We start from the raw sequence: 18,844 nt of genomic DNA, 5'->3' as shown, positions 1-18,844 counted from the left end.
CGATCCTCAGATCTCAGCCTCCTGAGTAGCTAGGATTACAGGCGTGAGCCACCAGCGCCCGGCTCTGTCATTTTCATTTTAGCTCTTTTTCATTTCATTCTATTCTATTCTTTGTATTCTAGTTTATTATTTTGTTTCAGTGCTGGGTCTTGAACTCAGGGCCAGGGTGCTGTCCCTGAGCTTTTGTACCCAAGCCTGGGGCTCTACCACTTGATCCACAGCCCCATTTCTGACTTTTTGTTGGTTCATTGGAGATAAGAGTCTCCTGGCCTTTTCCTGCCTGGCCTGGCTTCAAATCATGATCCTCAGATCTCAGCCTCCTGAGTAGCTAGGATTACAGGCGTGAGCCACTGGTGCTGACTTGTTCTTTAGTTGATTGAATACTGTCCTTATTTTTCCTTTCTCTAACTTGTCTGTGTTCTAACAGGAGGACATTCAGACCCAGTCCTGGGAGAAAACTCTCTCTAGACCTAGCTGAGGCTAGACTGCCTTTATTCCCCCCCCCCGGGGGGGGAGGGGCAGGAGGAGGTGTTTCCTCTTCAGAACAGGGGAGGGTGGGGTTAAAATCCAAGCCCAGGACCTGGAGGTAGAGGCTTCACCTGTCTGAATTGTCCTCACGTCGAGACTTCTCCCTACCAAGGACCACTTTGATGAGTTCTATAAAAATTAACTTACTAAAAATAGAAGATGAAAAATGCAAAAAAAATTAGGATGATGATTTTTTTGAACCAAAAAAAATTTTTTTTCAAATAGCCTCCATTCTGGGCATGATAGTACATGCTTGTAATCCCAGCACTTAGTCAGAGGTAGGGGATCATGATTTGGGGTGAATAGGGAGAGCCTGTTTCAGAACAACAAAAGCTCCCCCAGGGCACTGCACTGTGGAAGTAAATTGAGGGGTGAGGAGAAAAGTGGGGTGGTGAGAAGAAGAAATAGGATAGTGTATGGAAATGTAAACTAAGGCTGGGCGTGGTGGCACACTCCTGTAATCCTAGGTACTGAGGAGTGGGAAGGTCTCAGTTCAAGATCGGCACAGCAGTATTAGTGAAAGTGGAGCTCTAATGATAGAGAACCGACCTTGAGTGAAAAAGCTAATATACAGCATACAGGCTCTGAGTTCAAGCCCTAGAACCAATACACACACACATACTCTTTCTCTCTCTCTCCTCTCTCTCTCTCTCTCTCTCTTTCTCTCTCTCAGATTAGAGGTGTGGCTCAGGTGGTAAAGTTCCTGCCCAGCAAGCACAAAGCCCTGAGTTCAAACTCTTCCAGTATAAGAAGGCAGGCAGGCAGGCTAATACTAAAAGTTCTAAGCCTCATACCACCTGCAGATTCCTCAGAAGGGAAGTTTAGGCTTCTCAGAGCAATATCATAATCAACCACAGATCTTACCAGGTGAGAAGAAAGCAATTTTCCCACTGGTGCATGGAGCGGTCCTTTGCTGTGCCAGAAATTCCCAAGTGCAGTCTATGTTCAATCTGAGTATTATTAAAATGCCAGGGACAGTAATTCTGATCCAGAGGTATGTCATATGCAGGCGTGGACATGTCACAATGAAACCTGAGCTTTCATTGGATGGTAATCTAAAACAGTTACTAGCTGGACACCTGTGGTTCACACCTGTTATCCCTAACTGTTCAGCAGGCTGAGAGCTGAGGATCGTGGTTCAAAGCCAGCCCAGGCAGGAGAGTCCATGAGCCTCTTATCTCTAGTGAACCAGCAAAAAGCTGGAAGTGGAGGTGTGGCTCAAGTGGTAGAGTGCCCTGTGACCATTGCTGTTGGTGTTGTGCATTGCAGTGATCCCAGATACCCTGCAGGCCACTGCCGTGCCCCAGACCCTGCACCGGGTGGAGCAGGATGCCCTGGAGCTCAGCTGCGAGGTGGGCACGGACACGGAGCAGCATAGCCACGTGTCTGTGTCCTGGCTGCGGCAGAACGGAGGCGAGATGCCAGTGGAGGTCATCTCCCTGAGCCGGGACTTCGTGCTGCACTCCAGCAGCGACTATGCCCAGCGGCAGAGCCTGGGCGAGGTCCGGCTGGACAAGCTGGGGAAGACCACCTTCCGCCTCACCATCTTCCACCTGCAGCCCTCTGACCAGGGCGAGTTCTACTGCGAGGCTGCCCAGTGGATCCAGGACCCCGATGGCTCATGGTACGCCATGACCCGGAAGCGCTCCGAGGGTGCCGTGGTCAACGTCCAGCCTACCGGTGAGTCTCCGAGCCACGTCCCTGGGGACACCAGGACGGTGTGGACTTCCACCTTCCTGGTGGGTTCCTGCAGGCAGGGGGACAGAAGGGTGAGCAGGCATCGGGGCTGCTTCCTAGGCAGGTCCTGGTGCTGGGCTTTCTTTTCCTTTACCTACACCACCTGTGTGTTTGATTAGAGACATTCCTTTAAGAACTGGAGCTTGGCATTGGTGGCTCACGCCTGTAATCCTAGCTATGCAGGAAGCTGAGATCTGAGAATTACTGTTGGAGGCCAACCCAGGCAGATAAATCTGAGAGACTCTTAACTTCCAGTTAACCGGCAAAAGGCGAGAAGTGGAGATGTGGCTCAACTGGTAGAGCTCCAGCCTGGAGTAAAAGCCAAGTGAGAGTATGAGGCCCTGGGTTCAAGTCCCCATACTGCCCTTCCCAAAAAGAACTTGAAAGGGTTCACTGAAATTGTCTTATCTTGTGACTCTGGCCTGCTCCTCTGATCCTTTCCCTGGCTCAACCTCCCTCTCTGACCCTTTCCCTGGTTTGACCTCCCTCTCTGCTGAGGCCTAGGTTGACCAGGGAGGGGGGAGGGGAGGGGAGACTTCCAGGTTATAGTGGAGGCAACTCCTGGTGAGCAGAGAAGCAGAGCTCCTGGTTTATTTGTTCTGCTTCTCTGTGGTCAGCGCAGCTCTGGGAGGAGCTGGGCAAGGCAGGGTCCCTGGACAGCTAATGGATGTGGGAACTTTCTTCCTACCAATGGCTCCTAGTCAAGGAGCACTTAATCTGCTCTGTAGGACCTAGGGCTTTTAGAAGCTTCTAGACCATCTCACATTAAGAAGTCCACTGAAGAGGCTTTAGTTCCTGTTTATCATTTCCCTTCTTGGAGGGTTTTAAAGGCAGCTTCAAAAGTCTGCACCACATTTTGAGTCTTAATGCTTTAAAATTAGGTTGCAACAGTGGAATCTTCTTTATTTTAATCTTACCAATTTGGAATTAGGACTTTTTGAATTTGCCCTACAAATGAATCCAGACTAAGCTACCAAAGGGAAGATATTTAACAGGGGGAAAATGGAGTGGATCTGCTCCCTGTGTGTCCTTGTGCCGGCTCCGTGTCTGCATCTCCCAGTTTTCCCTGCTCCTGGTTTGCTTCTGTAATTCATACCCAGCCCCAGCAGCCCTGGAGAGCTGGGTTGAGGCTTCAGGAGGTGTCGGGTGGGGGGCAGTTGGTCTGTGCACTTGGGGGGCTTGCAGGCCTGGGAACCAATGACCGAGCAGAAAGGCTGTGTGCTGGGACGTGTCTGCAGAGGAGAAGCCACATTTACGAGTTCTGGGCTGAGTCGGGGGAGAAGAAAGAAAAGTCACCTGAGTCCAGATGCTGAGTTGGAGCAAAGAGTAGACTCTGTGGTCTATGGACTGAGGTGTTCCAGCTGCCCTTCCAGAAGCCCCAGGAGCATCTCATGGGGTCGGAGGTGGCACTTGGCTCTGTGGGAGACTGTTTTTTGATTTGTTTTGTTTTTTTTTGCCAATTCTGGGGCTTTGCCTCAGGGTTTGGGCACTGTCCCTGAGCTTCTTTTGCTCAAGGCTAGCACTCTACCACTTGAGCCACAGCGCTACTTCTGGCTTTTTCTGTTTACATGGTACTAAGGAATTGAACCCAGGGCTGCATGCATGCTAGGTAAGCGCTCCACCACTAAGCCACATTCGCAGCCCAAGACTGGGCTTTTATATGCCAGGCCTAAAGTCCAGCAGTCCCAAGCCAGTCCTGGCCCCTGCCCCGCAGGCCACAGAAAGAGACACGGTGAAGGCGGAGAAAGGAGATTTTATCCACGTCAGCCTCGGGAGGATGGCGCCCAGGGCATCGCCAGTCCTCTGGGTACAGATCTCGGGCTCTGGTGGAGTGGGGAGAGTAGGGGCAGGATGAGAAAGGCCCATGGGGTTCACTCAGTCCCAGGTCATGGAATGACCTGCTGAGCCCTGAGTTCTGGCTCTGTCCTGGGAAGATCTGGAGCCATCCTTGCGTGCTCGCTGGGACAGAGCAGAACAAGGAATAAGAAGTGTCCCCCCCCCCCATCCCTCTAGGCATGGAGGAGGAGCTTCGCAAGCAGGAATGACAGCAGATGGGGGTTTTGGAGGCAGAATGTGGAGGCCATCTGGAAGGCTGTTGGGTCTGCAGCTAAAAGGCCGGTAGAGAAGTACGCGTGGCTGGGCAGGTGGGAGGCCAGGGTGGAGGATCCTGGGTCAGGATGCCCATGGGGCTCCGTGTGCAGAGCTCTGCCTGTCTGGCTCTTCTTAGTGTTAGCAGGGTGTGGCTCCTGTGAGTGGCTGTCAGGCTGTGGTCTGGGCAGCGCCACTGGACCGCACAGAGCAAGCCCAGGACAGGGCCGAAATAGGATGTAGTCAGAGGAGAGGCAGGGGGTGGGGTGCAGTCAGGATGGCCTGGGCTTTGCTCCTGGTGGAGCTGGGGAAGACGAGCCATGGGTGTTGCAGTGCGAGAAGCCACAGCTCCATGTCCGGGAGCTGGATGCCAACAGAGGCCAAAGCCATACACAGAAGCTTCACAGACCAAGCCAGCAAGCCAGCAGAGGGCACTGGGAAGGACAGGGTGTGTCTTCAACCAGGGAATGAGGAGGCCCAGCCCAGGGCAAATGACAGGTCTGAATATCCACAAGTCCACAGGGGTTCCACCAGGGTCATGGTCAGTGAGGACGGCTTGGGGGCGTGGTCCATTGGGCGTGGCCCATGGGGTCCTGGCGCTGTTGTCTGGTCGTGAGTCACTGTCATTGTTTGACCTGAGGGCTAATGATAGCTATGGGCACAGGCTCAGCCCTGCAGGATGTTCTTCTAGCAGATGGGGCCTTGGGCTCCTGGGTGGGGCAATGACAGCCACGCTGGGAGATGAGTCCTGGAGTGATGGAAGGCTCCTGGGAAAGGTCGGAAGAGTCTGGTCACTGGGGAATAGTGCCTGGCAGGATGTGGACCGGGTGGGTGGAGCCTGGAGAGGGGGAGGAGAGGGTGGACAGACCCAGGTCCTGAGGTGTAGGAAAGGCCCTCATCTGCCTCCTGAGGACGCAGTTGAGGCTGAGGCTGGTGTGTGCTCCAGGAGCTCGTGTATACTCAGGCCACGGTCCCTGCCTCAACCTCCCCTGGCCAGGCTCTGTGATCACTTCCTCTGGCACTCAGCTCTATCTCTTTGCTCCTCACTCCTTCTACAGGGCCTCTGAGATCCAGTGCCAGTCACTGGACACAGTTGCTAGAGCTCCGCTTGGGCCTCCACAGTGCCCCTCTGGAGACTGCCAAGTTCCGTGGCCCGTTAGAGGACCTCTGGCTGTCAGCACACATGGCTAGTTTTTGTTTTTCCAGTAATGTAGCACTGTTAGTTTGCCTTGCACGCTCACTTGGCATTTTCACTCAAGGCTGGTGATCTACTATCTACTACTTGAGCCACAGCTCCTCTTCTGGCTTTTTGCGGACTCGTCAGAGATAACTCTCAGGCTTGCTTCAAATTGGGATACTCAGACCTCGGCTTCCTGAGCCACTGCCCGGCTTGCCTTTACATGTCTTGTCTCCATGTTCTCATGTGGTAGAAGGAATGCTGGCATTGTCACTGGTGTTTTCTAGGACTAAGGTCAACACCCATGCCACTCTGTAATTTTGCCTCACAGATCTCCTAGGTGGGGGGAGTCTTGCAATAGCAGATGAAAATACTTGTGAGTTTGTTGCTTCAAAGGAATTCCAAGAGCGTATGTCAGGCTCGGCCCAGCAGGCTGTTTGTAGGGGATGCCAGTCATGGCTGGCAGGCTCTCGGGGGCATGGCAAGCCCAGCCCAGTGGTCTCAACAGGAGTATCAAGCTCCCTAGATGCTCTGGGTCTGGATGGCACTCTGACATTTCAGGGTTGGGTGGGGAAGCAGAGGCAAAGGTGGGGGAAACTGAGGTAAGCTTCTCAGCTTCTGGTGGGAGGGCCTCCTCATGCATGAGACTTTGTCCTTAAACTGGGGGGAGGGGGGAGTACTGACTGCCCCATGAGCAGGGGGAAGGAGGCTGGGGATGGCTTCCGGGGTTCCTCTTTTGTGGCCCCTTGGGGCGAGTCTGTTTCTTGGCCCCCCCCCCATGCATGTGTGGTTGTTTTCTTAGACAAAGATTTCACGGTCCGGCTGGAGACTGACAAGCGGCTGCACACGGTGGGCGAGCAGGTGGAGTTCCGGTGCATCCTGGAGGCTCAGAACATTCCAGATCGCTATTTTGCTGTCTCCTGGGCCTTCAACAGCTCGCTCATCGCCAGCATGGGCCCCAACGCCGTGCCTGTCCTCAACAGTGAGTTCGCCCACCGGGAGGCCAAGGGACAGCTGAAGGTGTCCAAGGAGAGTGATGGCGTGTTCGTGCTGAAGATCTTCCACCTCCGCCAGGAGGACAGCGGCAAGTACAACTGCCGCGTGACAGAGCGTGAGAAGACTGTCACCGGCGAGTTCCTGGACAAGGACAGCAAGCGCCCCAAGAACGTCCCCATCATCGTGCTCCCGCTCAGTAAGTAGAGACACAGTGCGTGTGCCGGGCCTCGTGGACTGGCCAGCATCATGGCAGAGAATATGGGGAAACACTGCAGACAGGGACCCCAGACCTGAGATGGGGCAGCTAGCTGAGTGGAGACACGGCTGTGCCTGCCCAGCCACAGACCCCAGAGGAAAGGGCTGAGACCCTCAGATCCACCTGAGGAGAGTTAACCTTTCACAGGGGTGTGGAGTCCACACGTGAATTACTAAGGGCTTGCTGCCTGGGTATTTTCCAGGCATAAACCTCTTGCCTACTGAAATCACATTACTAAAAGTGAGTGGGTTGCCAAGCACTGGCAGATCACACCTGTAATCCAAGCTGATCAGCAGGCTGAGATCTAAGGATCCCGATTCTAAGTTAGCCCAGGCAGGAAAGTCCATGAGACTTACCTCAGATTAACCACCAAAAGGCTAGAAGTAGAACTATGGCTCAAGTGGTAGAGCACCAGCCTTGAATGGAAAAAGCTGAAGGACAGCACCCAGGGCCTGGCTCAAATCCCAGTACTATACCAAAAAAGAAAACAAAACCCACAAGTAAGTGTGTAGTTAGGCAGTGGGTTATCATGTGCCAGCCTAGATTGATTCTAGAAGTAAAATAAGACTCAGTGGTCAGGGTCTGGGTCTTTCTGGCGTATGCCTAGGAGAGTGTCCACCTCTGGAGGCAGCTCTTGGCATGGTGGGGGGGAGGGAGGGATGGAGGAGGGAGGAGGGCCTCTGCTGGGGACCCCGGCAGCCACCATGTTGATTCATGTGTTTCAAATGTCCTTTGTGTCTGATGTTCTCATTAACTTCTTTTCTCTCACAGTTCTGTTTTTAGTAAAATAATAATAGACACTTAAGATGCCCCCATTTCAACAAGAGAGTGAAGTTTTACGACTAACCTTTAACCTTCCCTCCGCTGCCAGATTGTCCTTCCTCCTAGCCTTGTAATGATGACGTTTCATTTCTGCGTTCACATGTCCCCAGTATGTCCTTAAAGTGTAAGGTTGGAAGCGCTCTTTCTTCTCTCGTAACAGGATACTAGGATGCATACTGTTTATTAAATACACACACACACACACACACACATGCCGCTGCCTTGTCACCTTGAACTTCGTCTGCCTCTTCCATTTCTCTCCCTGCAGTGCCCAGCAACGGTACCTGGCACAGACCAGGTGCTTGCTTCGTAACTGAACTAACTGAATGCTTGCCCTGCTCTTGTCTCTGCCCCTGTCGGCCTAACCTTGCGTTAACCACAGACTTTCCTCCGACATCTGTGACTAACTCCTCCCAGTCTGGCCAGGACGGAGCAAAGGGCAGCCTTGCTGCTCCTCACCTCCTGTCCTCTCCCATGCAACATGCCCCTCGCCCCCAGCCCCTTCCAAGAACTTGTTTGTGATCTGTGGCCTGCTTTTCCAGCAGATGACTGGGTAGTTAAAGTCCCCCAGCACCACCAGAACCTGCCCCAAGGCCACTTGGGTAAGTCTACCAAAGACCAACCGCAATCACACCGGTAATGATGATGATGCTAATAATAAATCAGATCTTAATGGTGCTTTTCCTCCCCACGAGTCCAAAGTGCTTCCACATAAGTGAACCTCTCTCCCATCCCGGAGAGGGCAGAGCTATGAAGGGAGGACAACCCAGGGAGGAACACTGTACAGGGAGCACCACACAGGGAAGAGCCGGAGCACGATACAGGGAGGAGTACTACTCAGGGAGCATCACACAGGGTGGAGTACTACTCAGGGACTGAGCCCTCTCTCCAGTTGTCATCAGGCTTGCAATGGTATTGGAACCATTAGCTACTTACTAACTCCAGCTCCACCGCCCTGGCCCGGCCTCTGCTCCCCCACCCACAGCCCCCTGGTTAGGAGCTTCCCGGTGAACACACCCTGCCTTGCTCATTAGCTCCATCCACTTTTCACTCAATCCAAGAATCTTGCTTGTCATCTGCCTGGTATCTGCCCGGGAACGCCATGAAAGCTCTACTAGTGAGCAGCGCAGTACCAGGTTTGGGCTTCTGTCTCAGCTGCCAGTGGCTTTTCTTTTAACAATGTGATTTTTCCAGACTTACTTCAAACAGCAAGCCCTTTGCAAAGAACAGTTCAGAACTATATACAAGTCCAACAGAAGTCGCCATCTGTGGCTCACGCCTGTAATCCTTAAAATACTCAGGAAACTGAGATGAGGATCAATGTTCAAAGCCGGCCTCAACAGGAAAGTCCATGAGCCTTGTCTCCAATTAGCCATCAAAAATCCAGAGTGGAGCTGTAGCTTGTGGTATAATACTAGCCTTGAGTGAACATCTAAGTGTGTGAAGGGCCTAGCTCAAGCCCAGGACCAGCACAAAAACATGAGGGATAGGGCCAGGCCCTGTGTGGCGTCCCTTAAGGCAAGCAGAAGGTTTTTGCCTGAGGATCAAGGTTCAAAGCCAGCCTTGACAGGCTTTCAAACACTTTTGAGTAGCTTCTGGTGAGATTCAGTCTGTAAGCTGAAGAGGACCATTGTTAACTAATGGTGATAATGAAAGCACGCACCGCACCGAGCTTCTCCTTTCGGTGGCGCGTCCTGAAGACAGAGCCCTGGGTGGTACAGGTAGGAAGTCCTGAACCTGCCCTCCAAAGCCCTGGTTTTTGTTCTGTTTCGTTCTGTTCTGTTTTGTGTTGGGGCTGGGGCTTGAACTCAGGGCCTCAAGCTCTCACTTGGCTTTTCTGCTCAAGGCCAGTGCTCTACCACCTGAGCCACGGCTCCATTTCTGACTTTTTGGTAGTTTATTGGAAATAAGAGTTTCACGTTTTGCAGTTTTTCCTGCCCCAGGCTGGCTTTAAACCAAGATCCTCAGATCTCTGCCTCCTGAGTTGCCAGGATTATAGCATGAGCCACTGGCGCCCAGCCTCCAACTCCTTGCTCTTAACCACAAATGCTAGAGATGGAGGAACCTTGCGGTCTCCAGGAATGGAGTGGTGTCCTTGAGAATTGCTCCCCACCACCGCCATTTTCATGAGAAACAGACCTAGACTTGTAGAACAGTCATTACAGCCAGAGCTGAATGCCCATGCTTGGCGCTGTCTTTGTCTCTGCCTGTCGGGGAGACAAGGGGGACAAAAGTCGATTTGACAGCACCCTTCTGTGTGTGTTTTATGTTTTCCTTTGTGATTTGGTGTGCTTCTTAATTTGGGATTTGATTTCATTGATTGGTTAAGACAATTGAACGTGTTTCATGAGTGGGGCCCCCAAATTAGCTATGGCTTTATAGTTTGTGCCTTTAAGATTTATTCACCTTTTAAACTCAATATAGGTAGTGTATAATCACTGATGCATACTTAAAACAAATTAGGATACCCTGCAGGATTAATAAAATTAATCCTGACCATCACTGTTCGTGTTTGGAAACTTGCCATGTGGTAGGTGATCTGTGTACATTGTCGTGTTCACTTTTTGATCTCTTAAAAATTCTGTACTAATAGCCAGGTCCTGCTGATGGCTCACACCTGTAATCTCAGCTACACAGGGGGCTGAGATCTGAGGGTCCTTGTTTGGACCAGCCTGGGTGGGAAAGTCTGTGAGACTTTGGGAGTGGTACTGTGGCTCAAGTGGTAGAGCACCAGCCTTGAGCAAAAACAGTAAGGGATAGCAGCCAGGCCCTGAGCCCAAGCCCCAGTACCAGCGTGCACATGCGCTCGTGTGTGCACACACACACACTCACACTCAGTAAAAGCAAGGTAGCATTTTCCCTATCTGACCAGAGGGGATTGAAACCTCTAGGGTTTAACAAATTCAGATGAGTGAGATCAGCTAACTTGGGGGATGGCAAAGGCCACTGGACCCAGGCAGGGCCCTTCTCCCAGACTTGGATGGAGGACTTGCAAGGTAGAGCAGAGGATGCAAGACCAGTGCCAGGCTAGGCCGGGCAGAAGAGGTGGAAGCTGCTGGCTTCAGCACCTTCCTCCTTGTAGAAGTGGGAAGCTGGTGCCCCACGCACTGTGGTCCATTTGCCCACATGGGCACAAGCGAGCCTCCCAAGGACTTCCTGGCACTTTTTACCCTGACTGACTCAAATGCCACACACGAGCTGCTTGTGTGGCTGCTGTGGCCATTGACGAGGAAGAGGATGGGTAAGTTTTCATCTTGCTGAAATCAAGTTGAAAGTTTAGGCCTCCTAAGCAGGGTCTTACCCTGTGCGTCAGGTCATTGTATTGTATTTCTTAGGTTCTAGTTCCTTTTCAATTTTAGGACCTCATTATCCCAGGCCTCTGCACATAGCAAGGAACATTCTAGGTTATCAGCTCTGTAATTGCAGCAGTCAATGCCCAGAGCCAGTCAGGTCTTAGAGTAGCCGTGTCTAGAGTGTTTCATTGTCAGGTGCTGGTGGCTCACCCCTGTAATCCTAGCCACTCAAATGCTAAGATCTGAGGCTCATGGTTCAAAGCCAGTCTAGGCAGGAAAGCCCACAAGAATTTTATCTCCATTTAATCAGAAAAAGGCTGAAAGTGGGCTTGTGGCTCAAGTAGTAGAGCACCCGTCTTCAGCCAAAAAAATAAACAAAAAAACTCAGGGACAGCACAAGCACAGGTCCTGAGTTCAAGGCCTCAGAAGGGGCCTAATCCTCTGTGCATCCTGTCCCCGACGGTGGTTCCAGTGGCTCCCATCTTCCGTGGGAGGACGCGTGACTGCCCTGAGCCCCAGCATGGCCTCTCTCCTCCCCAGAGAGCAGCATCTCCGTGGAGGTGTCCAGCAACACCAGCACGGTCCTCGAGGGTGAGAGCCTGCGCTTCCTGTGCAGCGTGCGTGCGGCAGGCCGGCCGCAGGGCCGCTTCTCTGTCATCTGGCAGCTGGTGGACAGGCAGCACCGCCGCAACAACGTTATGTGGCTGGATCGCGACGGCACCGTGCAGCCAGGCTCCACTTACTGGGAGCGCAGCAGCTTTGGGGCCGTGCAGATGGAGCAGGTGCAGCCCAACGCCTTCAGCCTGGCCATCTTCAACAGCAGGAAGGAGGATGAGGGCCAGTACGAGTGCCACGTGACTGAGTGGGTGCGGGCCGTGGACGGCGAGTGGCAGATCGTGGCCGAGCGCCGAGCTAACACGCTGGTCTCTATCACAGCTTTGGGTGAGTGAGGGTTACGGCCCTGTGTTCCACCCCTTCCCCTGACTCCTTCAAAGGGACTTAGCAGGGTGTAGTGTTTATGAGCCCGGGGACCCCACAGGGGGTGCAGGGTTTCTGGGGCTAGCAGCTGCTGGTCCTGGCACAGGACAAGGTAGAACATCTTGTTGAGTATTTAGTAGTTACTTCGAGTCTGGCTGGGCCCAAGCTCTTGAACTCAGTTGTCTTCATTAAGTCCTCACTTAGCCAAGAGATAGTCTTTTTTATTTCATAAGCAAAGGAAGACTACTAGGTTAGTGAATTTGCCCAAGGTTTATGGCTTTTGTGTGTTGTATGCCAGAACTGGGGCTTGAACTCGGGACCTTGTGCTTTCTCTGAGGTTCTGTGCTCAAGGATGGCACTCTGCCACTTGACACAGCTCCACGTTTGGCTCTTTGCTGATTAAATGGAGATAAGAGTTTCCTGGATTTGTCTGTCCTGGTTGGCTTTGAACTGGATTCCTCAAACCTCAGCCTTCAGGGTAACTGGGATAATGGGTGTGAGCAAACTGGCTTCCTCAGACCTCAGCATCCAGGGTAGCTGTGATTACCGGTGTGAGCTTTCAGCATCTGATTATAGCTTTCAAGTGATTGCACCAGAAAGTCAGACCCAGAAAACTGGTGCCCATCCTAATGTTCTACTCCTTGAGACCCCTTACTTGAGAAAACCATTTCCTCTTTAGCATGAAATGACAAGATACCTTGAGGTTGGCGAACTCCAGAGAATATAGGGTAGGTAAGGATGCTTCTGAGATACAGTCAGTGTATTCACATGAGGGAGCAGTGCGGCTTGCGGGGCGACATCTGTGGATTCCGAGCCTAATGCTGTCACCTTGCACCTTCCCTCCCGTTCTTGGACCACGCCATCACCTTCCCGCAGGTGGCGCTGTTGGAGTTCCCAGTAAATAATGGCAGCTGTGAACAGTGCTCCCTGGAGCGGGTTCCTCCGGTCCCATTGGATTTGCTTTCCAAAATCCCAATCCCAAGGATGCTGGTACTTCCTACAGCAGTTACCCAGCTCCTATCTCTGTCTCTACAGATTTGCTCCAGTGTCTGTGTTTCCTGGATTTCTATCCCCTGTGCCTGGGGTAAGCCCTCACCCAGGCCAGGGCACTGCACAGAAGGGACAGGCTCCCGGCTGGGGGCTCCGGGATAGGTCTTGTCCCCTCCAAGCCTCTTCTGCACCCTGTGTGCAGACACAGATACGCAGGCACTGGCTGTGGCCTCCTGATGGTCCAGGAGCAGCCCCCAAGGCTTCAGTTTTTGCTGGCTACTTTGTAGATGAGAGTCTATGAACTTTCCTGACTAGACCAGCTTCAGACTGCAACCTTCAAATCAGCATCCCAAGTAGCTGGGATTACAAGCATGAGCCACTGGCACATAGCTGTGCTTCTGTCTCACAAGGCTGTTTGGCTCAGTGAAAGGGGGTGAGAGCAAACCAGCGTGCCTGTGCCCGGCACGTGGGCAGTGCTAGCCTGGCACACCACATGCCCTATGGTTATAGTCAGTGCTCCAATTGGGGTTCATATTTCACACTGGCACCGTGAGGAGTTGGGTGCTGATGAGGGGTACGAGAGTCTCTCAGCCCACTGAGACTGCACAACCCCAAAGCTTAGACTTGGCTCTCATCCAAGATCGCCACCTGCTGAAGATCAGCCCTCCTGCTGTGGCCCCTTCCTTCACCCCCAGGCTTTGTGAGGAAGCCCGAGGGGGGGGCTGGTGACCTCGAGTGCCCCGGGAGGGGCACTGACACCCTGGGGTGGGGGTGGGGTCACCCCAAAGCAATGAAGGAAGTTGGTTTTGTAGACTTGGTTAGATGTGGGATCCCAGGGTTCGCATAGTTCAGACTCCATGGCACCAGCCTGGCGTGGTGCCTCCTTCCTGGCATAGCCATATGGGTGTTTTTCACATTGTTCTCAGTCCATACAAATATCATCAGCACAGGCCAGCAGCCGTGGGCAGCCAGCAAGGGCATGCCTGGAAACTGGCACACATCAGTGATTCTGAGGGCCTTGTGTGGCCCGCCCCAAGGGAGGCTTTGGTGCCTTGGTTCTAGAAGGGGGCTTGCCATGCATGCACACAGGGTCTCTGGGAGGGGCTTGGGCTGGGCTGGTGTGTCATAGCATGCATACGTGGGAGAGGGAAGCCCCAAGAGAGGCCTTAGGGACTCTGCTGCTGGCCCCCATGGGGTCGCCCCCGGGGTGGGGGATGATCGTGGGGAACAAGCCAGATCTAGAGGCCAGAGCTCCCAGCTTACCCCTGCTTGCCCTCTAGACACAGGTTTTGCGGTGACAGCCATCTCGAGGACACCAGGGGTGACCTACAGCGACTCATTCGACCTTCAGTGCATCATAAAGCCGCACTACCCCACCCGGGTCCCCCTGTCAGTGACGTGGCGCTTCCAGCCCGTGGGCACCGGGGCCTTCCACGACCTGGTGACTTTCACACGGGATGGCGGCGTCCAGTGGGGGGACAGGTCCTCCACTTTCCGGACGCGGACCGCCATCGAGAAGGCTGAGGCCAGCAACAGCGTCCGCCTGAGCGTCAGCCGGGCGAGTGACACGGAGGCGGGCAAGTACCAGTGCGTGGCGGAGCTGTGGCGCAGGAATCACAACAGCAGCTGGACGCAGCTGGCCGAGAGAACCTCCAACCTGCTGGAGATCCGGGTGCTGCAGCCAGGTGTGTGTCCGCCGAGGCTTGGGGCTGCGAGTGGGTGCCGAGGGATGTGGGGGGCACTGGGGTCCACAGGAGACATGTGGGGCATGCTCACATCAGGTGACAGGAGACGGAGACGGGAGAGCCTGGGGGTGGGAAGAATGCAGAAGACAGTGAGGAAGAACCCCTCTAGTGTGAAACACAGAACATACGTGCACGTGTATGTACATACATACAGGCACCTGCGTACCCACCCACATAGGTGTGTCTCTTCATCTTGTGAGTCCTATAGCACTTTCTCCTCCTGTCCTTGATGGCCCGGCCCTGCCCAGCACCCTCTTGCATGCTTTGGTTGCTGCTTTGGAACCATTTGAGGGCAAAGTTGTGGCCATGGGGCACTTACCTTGACACTCCTCCCAGGACACCGTCTGTCCCCAGCGTGTGCCAGCAGCGCCTTTCTGTGGTGTCCCCTCCCTCCTTCCTTCCTCTCCTCTTTCTCTTTTTCATTGTGCCAGTACTATACTGGGGCTTGAACACACAGCTTCGCGCTCTCCCTTAGCTCTTATTCAATCTCAGCCCTCAGCCCTCTGGGTTGTGTCTTGGGGTTTTGAACATGGAGTTGTTGCTCTCACATTCTCTCTGAGATGTGGGGACAAGCTGTGGTTGGCCTGCAGACTTAGACTTTCCCTGGTCAGGTCTGTCACCTGGTGGTTGGAGGCTGGTGCCCCAGGCCTGGCCCCCAAGTATCTGAGTACTTCCTCAAGTATTGCTCCTTTATTAATTATACATTGAGCACTGCATGTTTTCCAAGAAGCTTCCTATTTCTCGTGTGTGCATGTGTGCGTGTGTGCATGTACGTTTGCCATTACTGGGGCTTGAACTCAGAGTCTGGGTGCTGTCATTTGGATCACACCATTTCTGGCTTTTTGCTGGTTCATTGGAGATAGAGACTTCCCTTTGAAATGGGATCCTCCCTCAGCTCTCAACTTCCTGAGGAGCTGATCCTGGCGCGCATGTGCGCACACACACGCACGCACGCATGCACGCACTGTGTGCTTGGGTGCTGGTGCTTTCCTGTAGGGGTTGCGTGAAGGTTGACAGTGCTGGAGGCATGTCAACTCTCGCCAGGGCCTGGCTGCAGCTAGGAGACGGCCTTGGTTCCTGTGGTCCAAAGCTCAGGTCAGCAGCGATGGTGAGGGTAGGATTTGAATCAGGTTCCTGTGAAGCAGTCTTTGGCTTGTACTGGACACCTTGTGTGCCGCTCACCCTCCTAGATGCTAGCAAGGTGACTTAGTTCCTTTCCCACCCACACAGTGCCAGGCCGGGGGGGGGGGGTTGTATCACTGTAGCAGATGCCCCACTGCCACAGGCTATGTCGGGGGGCGGAGGGGGGACAGGGGGAGCCCTGGTGGCCCACAATGGAGTGGCAGAACAGGATTCAAGTCTGGGCAGCAGTCTGGCCCCAGGTCCAAGTTCTTAATGTTATCCAATTACTCAAGGCAAAGGACCCAGTTTCTACTTCCATATTTAAATTTTTTTTCATACTGTACTAGGACTTGAACTCAGGCCTTGTGTTCTCATTTGGCTTTTTGTCTCAAGATTGACACTCTACCACTTCAGCCATGTAAGCAAGTGAAAGAAAACTCCCTTGGCCAACCCTGGCTGCCAGCTCAGCACTGACAAGTGGAAACCCATGGATTTGGGTGTTAAAGATTAATCTGACTTCCCCTCACGCTGTCCCACAGGGACCCCTTCCCTTCCCCCTTCACCCCAAGGTAGTGCTCTGCACAGGAGGCTGTTCTGCTGAAGCTTATTGCTTTGTCAATTTTAATGTGTAATATTGAATAGCCAGACCAAGAGATGGTCGTAAACATTTGGAAAATGAGGCTGACATTTCGTTTATTGCTTCTGTATTAACGATATATAATTGGAGAGTGTTTGTGCAGCTTGAGGAAAATCAGCAGGAAACCAGGTGATGCTGGTATACAATTCAAAAGAGGAATGAACAGCCTATGAGTGCAGAATACCAATCAGGTGCTGTGGCTCTCACCTATAATCCCAGCTGCTCAGGAGGCTGAGACCTGAGGGTTGCGGTTCAAAGCCAACTCCGGGCAGGAAAGACCATGAGACTTGTTTTTTTTTTTGGTCGTCTTGGGGCTTGAACTTAGGGCTTGGGCACTGTCCCTGAGCTTCTTTTTGCTCAAGGTTCTACCACTTGAGCCACAATGCCACTTCAGGTTTCTTCTGTGTATGTGGTACTGAGGAATTGAACCCAGGGCTTCATGCATGCTAGGCAAGTACCTTACCACTAAGCCACATTCCCAGCCCCATGAGACGCTTATCTCTAGTTAACCACCAAAGGGCTGAAAGTGGAGTTGTGGGTGAAGTGGTTAGAGTGCTAGCCTAAAGGGCTAAAGGACAGTGTCCAAGCCCTGAGTTCAAGCCCCAGTCAGGGCACAGAAAGGGAAGAAGGAAGGAGGGAAGGGATGGAAACTGAGGGACAATAGCCAGGATTCAGGGCTGTGGGTCAAGGTGAGGCCGCTGGCCAGGCCCTAGCCGCAGGTGACAGGCGTGGGCCTTGCTGGCGTCAGGGCTGGCCCTCGCTCACTCCTGAGCTGTGGGCAGTCATGAGCTGACCCTGTCCTGAGCTGGGCCTGCAGCACACCTCATGGTGCCCCTCTCCAGTTCCGGTCACTTCACAGTATTCTGACATGACATGAGAAAGGGGGGTGGGATTGCTTTGAAGCCCACCACTCTTTCTTAGTTCATCCTCAGAGCCTGTGCCTGAACTAGAGTTGGGTCACAGGAGGCCGTTACTGTGGCAACAAAGGTCTCCTTAGTAACAGCTGCAAATAGACTTTGACCACAAATAATAATACATTTCAAAGTGCTTTCTACTCTATACCATAAACAATGGCAAGCACAGGCTATGCGGGAGGTGTGGTCTGAGCTGCCTCAGTGGTTCGCTTGGTGAATGGGGTGGGAAGAAGGGATGAGAGGGGCCAGTGCTCCACAGCATTGCAGGAACCGAGCACAAAGCCAACTGGCCCAGCTGCAGCCAGTCATCCAGCTTGGAGGGCTGGGGGTCTCGCCTTAACCCTGCCCCGTGTCTCGTCCTGAAGGACTTCTTCCTTCCTGTGTGTAGAAAGGATGAAGTGGGGACAGAAAGACAGAACCTGAGGAGAGGGCTGTGGGCCGCCTCTCTGTGGGTGTTTGTGTGCTATCTGTGGGGTTCTGTGTTTGTGCATGTGTGTGTGCATGTGTGTGTGTGTGCACTTGCACTTGCCAGTACTGAGACTTGAACTCTGGGCCTCATAATCTCACTTATCTTTTTAGCTCAAGGCTGTGACTGTGCCACTTAAGCCACAGCTCCACGTCCAGCTTTTTGGGGGGTAATTGGAGATAGAGTCTCACAGGCTTTTGCCCAGGCTGGCTTTGACACTCCATCCCCAGATCTCAGCCTCCTGAATAGTGAGGCTTACAGGCAAGAGCCACTGGCGCCCAGCGCTTCTCTCTGGTTAGAGGTCTGTGTGAGAATTCAGTCCTTGGAGGAGAGGAGGTTGTCGGGCAGCAGGAGATGCGTCCTCAGAGCTTTTGCATAAAGGTGCTGGGTTCAGGGCGCAGCCAGGCTTTAGCAGGCTAAAGACTGCATCCATCCAGAACATTCCCAAGGTTGATGGGTGTCAGGCCAGAGATGTGAAACCATCTGACTCCTGGGATTCTGCTCCTGATGCTGTGTTGTCACACCAGGGGTATGTCCCGAGTCTGGTGCAGCTTCTCCTCCTGCGGCTTCAATCTGGTCTTAGCAAAGAGACAGCTGCGTGCTGGTGCCTCACGCCTGTAATCTAGTACTCAGACTGCTGAGTTTGGAGGATATCAGTTCTAAGCCAGCCTGAGCAAAAGTCTGTGAGACTATTGTCTCCAATTAACCACCCCCCCCAAAAAAAAAACCTGGAAGTGGAGGTGTGGCTGCTGCCACAGTTTTAAGCCAGGCGGCAGCTGAGCAGGAATATGATGTAGCTGTGTGGCCTGGGGTGGACAGGGGGCCAGAGGTGGTCAGGGCCTACTCCAGGGACAGTGCCGGACAGCAGGCTCCGGCCAAGCGTGGGGCGCTGCATTTTGGGGTCTGTGCTTCCCCCCCATCCCGTGTCCTCTCTGGCCCCGTGGCCCCCACTGACCCCATGTTCTTCTCGTTGGCTCCGTGTCCCCCACTGACCCTGTGCTTGCCTATGTCACACGCTGACCCCACACTCCCCGACCTTGCATATCCCTGCGCCTCCCCACTGACCCCGCGCCCCCGACCCGCACATCCCTGCTG

General features: G+C 53.3%; 1 protein-coding gene across 1 annotated transcript in view; it reads left to right on the top strand.

Annotated features, from left to right (window-relative positions):
• The window catches only part of Igsf3 (immunoglobulin superfamily, member 3), a 25,669-nt gene that overhangs the window by 2,811 nt on the left and 4,014 nt on the right, over window positions 1–18,844 (top strand). Inside the window, exons 3-7 of the mRNA XM_013024635.1 lie at window positions 1,798–2,208; window positions 6,333–6,722; window positions 8,147–8,206; window positions 11,438–11,839; window positions 14,146–14,550. Coding sequence (XP_012880089.1) covers window positions 1,798–2,208; window positions 6,333–6,722; window positions 8,147–8,206; window positions 11,438–11,839; window positions 14,146–14,550 — 1,668 coding nt within the window. The remainder of the gene's footprint in view (window positions 1–1,797; window positions 2,209–6,332; window positions 6,723–8,146; window positions 8,207–11,437; window positions 11,840–14,145; window positions 14,551–18,844) is intronic.

Source organism: Dipodomys ordii, unplaced genomic scaffold, assembly GCF_000151885.1.
Source record: "Dipodomys ordii isolate 6190 unplaced genomic scaffold, Dord_2.0 Scaffold78, whole genome shotgun sequence".
Taxonomy (NCBI): Eukaryota; Metazoa; Chordata; class Mammalia; order Rodentia; family Heteromyidae; genus Dipodomys; species Dipodomys ordii.
The sequence above is the reverse complement of the archived record's forward strand: the minus strand, read 5'-3'. Positions and strand labels throughout refer to the sequence as shown.